Genomic DNA, 9,807 nt, shown 5'->3' with positions numbered 1-9,807 from the left:
TGTACAAAAAAATAAAGTACACTATAAAACCCAACTATGCGTACCTTTCATGGTCTTGGTGTTAAGTCAGTTAAAGTCAGTGGATCCTTATCACTCACCGATGTTGACAAAGTTGTCACACTTTGTCAAGCAAATTTTATACAGTAACATAAGGGAGACATAATAAGACATAAGGGAGGAGGATAGGCCAAATACATGGACGGGTTCCTGATGACCGTAGGGCTACAATTGTGGATCATGTTGTCAGTTACGGCCTCAACATGGCTGAGGCTGGTCGAAGGGTGCAGTAAAAGCTTCAAACTTCTTTCAAAGTGTGTATATTGGACAGCAATTCATTCATGCTGCTTATCGAGTCCGGCTTCAGAGGAATACTCACTGTTTTTGGTGAGTGTATTTATGTTTAGCTTTTGTATTAGCTACTTTTGCTTCACTAGTTGTTTAAGGTCCTGGTTTTGAGGATTGTTTTTTGTTTCGTTGCCAGTTTGTGTGAGGATTGTTTTTTTTTTAAACCCTGGAATTAAATACTTGATTTTTCCCATGCCCGGATTTGTCTTTTAAAACTTTTACATTAGTCAACCTGATATAACATTGTGTAGTGAATGGATAAGTATAGTCCAGATACTGACATAACCAGACGTAATAAGTAAATCAACAAATTAATCTGACTGAACATATATAATGAATAGCTGTATAATGGTACAGAATAACTATATGAAAAGTAAATTAATAACCCTGGAGAGAAAATAATATAGCCACAAAGTGAGCGCAATGCATACATGACTATATGTTGTCAGCTAAAGTGTATGGATAGAATACAAATCTATTTAAGTGGCAAAAAATAAAAGAATATTAACGTAGCATGACTAAACCACTATATTCAATATACAGTAGTTCTAATTCAAGCCTGCAGATGGCGCTGTGGATGAAAGCGCTAGTTTTTAAGACGCGTCATCCTTCTTCGTTGAAGCGTCCTCTACTGCTGTTCTCTGATTGGTTTAGATAGCTTCTTCCTGCTACGTCGTGTTCAGATGAATGTAGTGAATGTGTACATAGTACATTCAGTGACAGTTTGGATGTATGTTTAACTGTAAACTGAACAGACAGCTTCTTCCTGTTCTAGTGGTCGCTTTGTGAAATAAAATATGGCTCAGTGCTCCGACGTTACAAGGAATGAGAGGAAAGTGGCTGTTATCACTGGCATCACGGGACAGGTACTGTAACCATTGTTACCTTAAGCATCGAATGAGCAGTTACACGCAAAGACTTGAATTGTCTCCCACCCTTGTAGGGCGCAGCTTGTATAGTCACGAAAGCTGGTCCTTGTGAGTATCCTGCAGCCGCGGCTGGAGTGATGTCACTTGCCTTGGTAACACTTCCTGGTTGTGTCACGTGCTCACATACTCTAGCTTACTATAATACTGCTGTCGCGTCAGTAGATAAAAAATATATATATTGAGTTTGTGTGTTACTAGAGAGGGAAGAGAATCTAACGAAAGCTAGCACATTTATGAAAGCAGTTTTGCTTCACGTTTGTGTTTGCCCAGAGAGACCAAACCTGCAGGTATCAACCTGACAAGCATGTGTAGCTAAGTTTAGTGGTATTTGTGTGACTGTATTGGTAAAGCCTTGGTTGTTGTAGATTGTTGGGTAGCAGGTTACAAGTACAAAGTCACATTTTCTTGTAATGATATGCTTTTAGTAAAAAAATCAGCATCATCCTGCAGTGTGTAGCCAAACACACCTGCCTTCATTCATCCCTGTAGCTAGCAAATGTTGACAAGCTGGTATTTCTCGCCAAAAACCTGACTCTGTTGGCCTGTTGTATGTTCAGTATGTGCATTTTCTGCTTCGTCTTATTTTTTCTGTGTTTATAATTTCTGATTGCACTCTGCACTTGCATACTTATTTTTTGTCTTTGGTAGATTTTTTTTTATTTAGGGTTTTAGATATTTTTATTGAGCATTGGCAATATATGTGCATGTATGCATACAACCATTCAAGGGCAAACATTCTTCAAAACAGCATTCATATTTTTATGTATACAGTGTAAAGTGGTGTGAAAAAGTGTTAACCCTCTTCCTGAACCACAAATGGTGAAAACATGGAACAGTGGTGAACCTTCATAGGAGTGACTGGCCAACCAAAATTACCCCAAGATCATAGTGACGACTCATCCAACAAAACATCCCACAACAACATCCAAAGAACTGCAGAAACACACTGGGCAAAAACTGCCTGCATGGCAGAGTCCCAAAACCCCCCCACTGCTGAGCAAAAAGAACATTAAGACCCGTTTCAGTTTTGCCAGACAGCATCTCAATGATCCCAAGACCTTTTGGGAAAATAATCAGTGGTCTGATAAGGCAAAAGTTTAACTTTTTGGTGTGTGTCCCATGACATCTACCGTAAAAGTAACAGCGCATCATACAAACAGTAAAATATGGTGGTGGTGGTGGTAATGTGATGGTCTGCTGGCTGATTTGCTGCTTCAGCACCAGGAAGACTTGCTTTGATAAATGGAGCCATGAATTGTTCCATTTGTCAATTTTTTTTTTGCTATTTTCATGGGTAAACAAATATACAAACACTTAGCACTATTCTGTTAGATGTTAGCATGATAACATTAAAATGTTAGCATTGTCACCTTGCTAATGGTAGCCTACTTGCATTTTTTCCATTTTCATGGATTGACATATATAAAGCACTATCATGTTAGGTGTTAGCATATTAACATTATCATGTTAGCTTGGCCAGAAGGCTATCGTCAGCATACTATCATTTTTTGCTACCTTCACAGGTAAACATATATATAAACACTTACCACTCTCATGTTAGGTATTACCATTCTACGTTTCAACATTCAACTATTCCTACAGCATTTCAGTTCAGCTTGAGCTCATCTTCCAAACTATTCCTAGTCATTCTGCTCTGTTGTCCTTGCACAATGAGCTGTTCAGATGCACTTGTTATTGTGAGTGTATTGCGCTTATTGCTTTTCATTTTTATTGACATAACCCATATTGGGAACCTAGGTTGTGAATGATCATTGATGGACATTAAGAACTGACATTGTCTTTGTCCTACTTATACTGTATTTATAAATCAATGTAATTCGGATGTCAGTTTGTTTGTTTAGTGTTATGGGTTTACTCACATAACTTGCATATATTTTCTTGCATATACTTTTGCGAAGCTTATTTTTCAATGTTTTCTGTAATATGTACATACTAGCTCTCCAGTTACTTTAACATCCTTTGGTATTTAACTACAAAATAGAGGCATCTAAATAGAGATTGTTTAAAGGTTTTAATTTTGTCAGGTGATATTGACTTGGTAATGGTTGGATATGTGTACTATCATCTCCTGACCATTAAATAATGCCACTACAAATTACTGCTAACATGAAACTGCCCATGACAGGAAACAGTGAGGTGAGGGCAGGGTTTATGAGCTAATATGGATTCAAAGGGGCTTCTTGTTATTAAACAGAGCTGAGGCTTGAGACTTTTTTTTCCATTGGTCTGGCATGAAATGCTTTGACGCTGGCACAGGGGCAGGAAAGCATGACACCAGCTGGAGCTCTAAATACCGTGAGACAGGCAATGGGGCTGCCTGGGCCCAAAATGTCGTTATAGGTTCACATAGCAGGGAAAATAAGTACGTATCTGATGCTGAATTGAAACATCAAATTAATGTTATAAATGTGTTTAAATTTCATCCCCTACCAACCAGAAAGCACTCTAACCTGCACAGACCGGTTATGTGCTCATAAAGCGCACACTGCTCTGGGGCTGTTTCTCTAAGCAAAATCCACCCTCAGATGTGTACAACCCTTACGGCCCACTCATTGAAACGACTGACTGTCAACGAGGATTTCAAATCTTTTGTAAAGAGTTTAACAAAATCAGTAGGGGATTAAATAATTACTTTCCATACTGTATACATTTATATATACGTATGCCCAACATAATGTTTGGGGAAACACTGCATAGTCATATACCATATTTTCTGTCATGTTTTTATCCATAGTTTGGCTGGTCCTGTGACTTACAGTTTAGTGTAATTTGACATGGTAATTCATACTGACTGACATGAACCAAGGTGTGAGCATTACCATTAACAGCCACGAGAGGACGCGCTAGGCTTGTGACAACGAGACAAACGATACGGCTCCTGTATCCTATATTCAGCCTGTGCTATTGTATAGTTGAATAACTATTAATGTACTAACGTTAACATACTGGTCTCCTACTCAGCCTGCTGTGTGGTGGTGTGCAGAATAATTTGCCTTTCCATATTAAATGTCGTTTCTTGGTATTGCTTAGCATCCATCCATACGTCCATCCATTGTCCATGACGCATGCACGTCTACATCTGCAGTGTCAGACCAGTCATCCATAATTATAAGTCATTGTGTGGTTATAATAGGCTAAAATGATATTTAATGCACACGCACATGTTTTTCGTGGGGTGTTGCTTGTAGCATTAGAGCAGGAAGTGGGGCAAATATTGAGATTCAAGAGTCAGCGCTGCCATGCAGTACCTAACCAAAGCAGACACCACCCTTTAAGGCCCCTGCACCCTAACTGTTACTTCCCAGACCAGGACAGGAACCACAGGGCAAGCATGATGGCAGCATGAACATTAGTGTGTGTGTAAGGGTGTTTGTATATGTGCACATATGTGAGCGGGATAAATGCCATGAGCGACTCAGAATGTTCCAGAGTTTTGCAGAATGTGTGGTTGGAAAGTTTGAGGATGGAAAAAAGACGAGGACGTAAATGGATGACGGGAACAAGACCTTATTGACAGGGCTCACACTTGTGCACATATGAATACACACATTGAATAGCATTGGTCCTGTGTCGGCTTGTAGATCTCTGGAGTACTGTTTGAATTTTATGGAGGGCAGCATGCTAACACTGTAAAAAGGGGGTTGAATACTCGGGATAATATGTCACAGAGTCCAAAATATATACAATCCTTTCATTTTTTAAGTTTGCGGCAAAGGTGGGATACTCACCATACTAAGGTTGCCAACTCTGTAGATGACATTAAAGATGCACATACCATTTTCGGTCACTTCATTGCTGCAACAGTATTTGTAAAATTGGAGACACTGTTCTGTTCTGCAAACCGCCTATTATTAGTGCGATTAGAGGTGCATAGATTTCATGGCTCAGGTTATTCACTGGATGAATAGTTGAACGTTTAATATTGAATGTTTTGTTTCTTGTCCACTTTGATTGTAGGAAACACATTTGATATATTCACACAAATCTGTCTTGTAGTGTGATGATGTTTGTAACCACTGACACGAGTTATTATCCCTCACTGAGCTTTGGATTTGGACTCGACTCTTTCAGGCTGTAATATTTGTCCCTTTATTTTGTCTCATTTTTATAGGATGGGTCATACTTGGCGGAGTTTCTGCTCTCCAAAGGATATGAGGTATGACACACTGCAAAAAAAAGCCATACTTGAAACAAACTCAAATCGTGAAAATGACTTTTTTTTTATTTCAAGCAAATGAAGTAAGCAAACCTCTAAGTATAATATTTTTATTGTGACTTTGGGTACCAGTGACAGTACTTTTATAGGAAACAGACCGGATTCCATCTGTACTACCGGGCACAGACTAGCGTAAATCAATAGGTACCATATTGGGGTACCAATTCCGGTCTCCGTGGAGTGTTTGCAACATTCAATTTGAGGGAGAGGCATTGTTTACACCATCAAGGAGATGAATTAAAGTTACATAAGATGAAATAATCATATTTTTAATGTAGCGTATATGGATACAATAAAACCTACCTCTTTAGTAAAATGTCAGAATGTTCTGGAAGAAGACAATAATACGTGACATGATGGCTGGGCGCATCCCAGGGTGTCAAATCGCCAGTTGAGTATTCACAAATGAATGAAAATATTCTGAAAATCAGACGTGTATATTTCATCAGTCATTGATAAGTATACAACAACAATTGCATAACACGTATGTAAGAAAACACATTCATAACCACATTTAATAATACTTAGTAAGGTAACAAAGTGGAATGTCCATATACAACAATTTAGATGTCACTGACATGTAATCCAGGAGCTATAAATAATTCATATGCAGCAGAAACTGGTCTGTTTCAGAAAATGAGTCAAAGCAATGAGAAGGATCCTTGCATTTTGGTGCCACTGACTAGTTCAATGGGAAAGGAATTAGCAGTTTTGGGAGATAAATTTTTGCAAGTCAGCTACAGTGTTGTGCTGAACCGTACGACTGTTTGGCCAAATCATCTTAGAGTTTTAAGAATGTAATGTCTGTCTCAAGAAATGAGCCAAACCGATGGAGAAATGCCGTAATATAATAAATCTTGGTTCGGTTGAGGAAATTTCCAGTGCAGTCTTCATTGGTTTGAAATCAGCAAATCTTTAGATATATTTTCCATGTGGGAGTTTGTTTATGAGTTTAGAAAATACATTTAACCAGTTATATTCTTAATTTAAGACAAATATTTTGGCCTGTCAAAAATAACTTGTTAATGACAGTAACTTGTCTATTTCATTAACTACGTTACATTTTTTTTAATGTAACTAAGTGGAGAAGTCCCCACACAGCTCTTTTCTAACTTTACTCTGACCTGAACACATCAACAGCAGTACAATTCCAACACCATACACTGTATTTAACGCCACAAAATGGCTTTATAATGTGTGTGTGTAAATAAACAGAAATATTCTTATATTCACTTCATAACTCTTAATTTGGGTGTACAATTTGCTCCATTAAGTATGCTGGACTGAAAAGTAAATGTACATTGCATTACATAATGTCTTTGAACGCAACTCCTCATTGCTGATTCAAATGTTTTGCTACTCTTAAAGAGACTAGTTTAAATAGATTTTTAGACTTACACATTATCAACAAAAGTTAGATGCTGTTAAATCGACAGCAATTACAGTCGACAGTTAATAACCCAATTAACTGACTATTTGGTAATCGATTAATCATTTGTTGATTTTAAATATGTAAATATTCTTTGATTTCAGCCTCTCAAATTTGAATATTTTTTAATGTCCTTAGTCATCCATGAAAGCAGACCTATTGTCTTTGTGTTTTAGGAATTAACTTTGTGTTTTGCGGACCCAACCACTAACTGTCGTCAGTTCCTATTACTTTGGTCCATTCATGGCCCAAACGATTACATCATTAATTGAAACAATAAGCTTCAGATGAATTGACTTGGAAAATTATTGTATTTTGTGGACATTTATTGTTTTATTGAAGCTATTTGACAAACATCTAGCCTTAATTTAGACAAAATATTGAAGCAGCAACCTGGTATTTGTGCACTTGCAGTATTTGCTCGGTCAGTTCAAATCTTCTGTTTCTGAATAAAGAGTTGTAAATTAAAAATGTGCAAATCTGATTCATTGGAAAATAATCGACCGATTGATCATGATTAAAATAATATTTAGTTGCAGACCTAATTGAGTGAATAAATAAGAGTTTCATGTAAACTTCTGACCACAGCTGTAGAACTTGAAACATAGAATTACAAATCAGGTCAAGCTTTTTTGCTACTAACTTATCTATCGGTCATATCTCCTAAATCCTCAGGTTCATGGCATTTTGAGACGCTCCAGCTCCTTCAATACTGGACGCATTGAGCATCTCTACCAGAACCCACAGACACACACTGAAGGCAGTAGGTCTTTTCGACACTAAATTCTACATTCTGCAATATCTGTGTGGTTGTTTATCTTCTTTCATCATTACAAACTAAGGGAGTTGTCAACCGGAGCATCTATTGGTCAGAAGTGTGGGAGACCCACTTTCTTCATTCGCGCCACCTAAACTTCCCTGTCTTTGTAACATCTACTGGTGGTTTGGGTACGAAGAATGCTCTTGCCTATGCAGTACCCACAACACAAGCCTCCAGCACATTCTACTAGGCTGTAAAGCCACTCTCTCTCAGGGGCACTACGGATGGTGACTGAGAAAGCTCGCCAAAGTGCGAGAGAGGTGTTAACAGGACAACAGAAAGGCGGCAGAGAACCACATGAACATTCAGTGTTAATTGTAGCCTTTGTAAAGCAACACAGACCAGGAAGTTTTGGGAAATGAAATATTATTATATAAAATAAATTAGGGATGCACAACATATATATTTTTTCAGACCGGTACCAGTAACTTTCTACTACTCAAGACTGATACCTATACAATAACCAATATTTAAAATAATGATCCCATTCTCCTCCGCTTATCCGGGTCTGCATCGGTCCCGGCCATCTCCTACAGCTCCACCGGGAGGACACCAAGACATTGTCAGGCCAGCTGTGAGACATAATCCCTCCAGTGTCTCCTCGGTCTCCCGGCTGGGCATGCTCAGAACACCTCACCAGGGAGGGGTCCGGGACTAGATGCCCGAAGCCACAAATGGCTCCTCTTGATGTGAAGGATAAGCGGCTCTACTCTGAGAAAACAAAAACATGCATGTTAGATTAATTGGCGACTCTAAATTGTCCATAGGTATGAATGTGAGTGTCAGTGGTTGTTGTCTATATGTGCCCTGTGATTGGCTGGCGACCAGTCCAGGGTGTACCCTGCCTCTCGCCCGAAGACAGCTGGGATAGGCTCCAGCATGCCCCCGTTTTCTCACTGCAAGTGTCAATCAAGTAGGATAGGCTTATGATCATCTCCAGTAAATGTGTGGTATTTTTGCCTTTTAATATTTTCACCCATACCTAATCATTGGGATATCGCCACTTGAGTCCTATTTTAAGATGAATTCATTGATGCCTGATTGCCCCTTTCTTTGTTAGATATGAAGCTACACTATGGTGACCTGACTGACAGCACATGTCTGGTGAAGATCATCAACCAAGTCAAGCCTACAGAGATCTACAACCTGGGTGCTCAGAGTCACGTCAAGGTACCATGATCTTTCTTTCCCTCCACTTAATCCCAATAGCGATTAACAGTTGTTAATTAGGTGGCAATTAGCATTTGAGCCAACATGATTACCGCCACTCAGTGCAGGGGAAGCTCATGTTTGTGTTTATGATTTATGATGTCTTGTTTCTAAACAGGCCAGGAAGAGGTTCACCCTGTGTATTAGGTCAGCACCTAGGTGTTCCATAGAACAAGGGCAACATGGATCAGCTAGTACACACACACAGTGCAGCAAGGGAGCATTCCATTATAACCTAATGCATGTTCAAATAAAATTAAACCATTACCAAACTATAAAAATGTGTTTTGTGTTAACATTAATTGAATTTACAGTACATTTTTCTTGTGGGAAAAACTTCTGTTAGGGTCTGTTTTGGTTAGAGTCAGACCTGGAACAAATTTATGATGCTAACCAAGGTCCCACTGTATATTTAAATATGTGTCCAAGGGTAATTGATATCAATATCCACAAACTCCTGCTTATTATGTTACAAATTTTTCCAAAAAGGGAGCATGGCACGGTTGTGGGTGCATGAGCGAACATGCTGTGGGTTTGACTTTCGGATCATTTTGAGTGTTTGTATTTTATTTCTACTGTACTATATATACACTACGGTTTCTACTATTACTACTATTGTGTTGGTTAATCATTAAGGACCTACAAGGAGCGGTCGCATTACAGTATGAGTGCTCCAATCACCGATTATCCTTGAGTGAGATCTGATCACATATCGATGACATGAATGAACTGTAAATTGTTCCATTTATGATGAATGCTATTGGCCAGGGGCACTGTATGGGGGGAAATTTAATACAGCTCAGTGGGCCCCGACATCATGGTGGAGGGTGCGAGCCTG

The 9,807-nt window shown here is 38.8% G+C and overlaps 1 protein-coding gene across 1 annotated transcript in view; it reads left to right on the top strand.

Moving 5' to 3' along the window:
• The first annotated feature begins 999 nt into the window (after nucleotides 1-999).
• gmds (GDP-mannose 4,6-dehydratase) overlaps nucleotides 1,000-9,807 on the top strand; it is a 57,547-nt gene continuing 48,739 nt past the window's right edge. The window contains exons 1-4 of the mRNA XM_058073865.2: nucleotides 1,000-1,211; nucleotides 5,407-5,451; nucleotides 7,616-7,703; nucleotides 8,821-8,930. Of these exons, the coding sequence (XP_057929848.1) occupies nucleotides 1,143-1,211; nucleotides 5,407-5,451; nucleotides 7,616-7,703; nucleotides 8,821-8,930 (312 nt within the window). The 5' untranslated portion in view covers nucleotides 1,000-1,142. The remainder of the gene's footprint in view (nucleotides 1,212-5,406; nucleotides 5,452-7,615; nucleotides 7,704-8,820; nucleotides 8,931-9,807) is intronic.

Source organism: Doryrhamphus excisus, linkage group LG4, assembly GCF_037039965.1.
Source record: "Doryrhamphus excisus strain RoL-2023G ecotype Guam linkage group LG4, RoL_Dexc_Guam_v1.1, whole genome shotgun sequence".
NCBI lineage: Eukaryota > Metazoa > Chordata > Actinopteri > Syngnathiformes > Syngnathidae > Doryrhamphus > Doryrhamphus excisus.
Note: the sequence above shows the minus strand (reverse complement) of the source record. Positions and strands in the feature narration are given on the sequence as shown.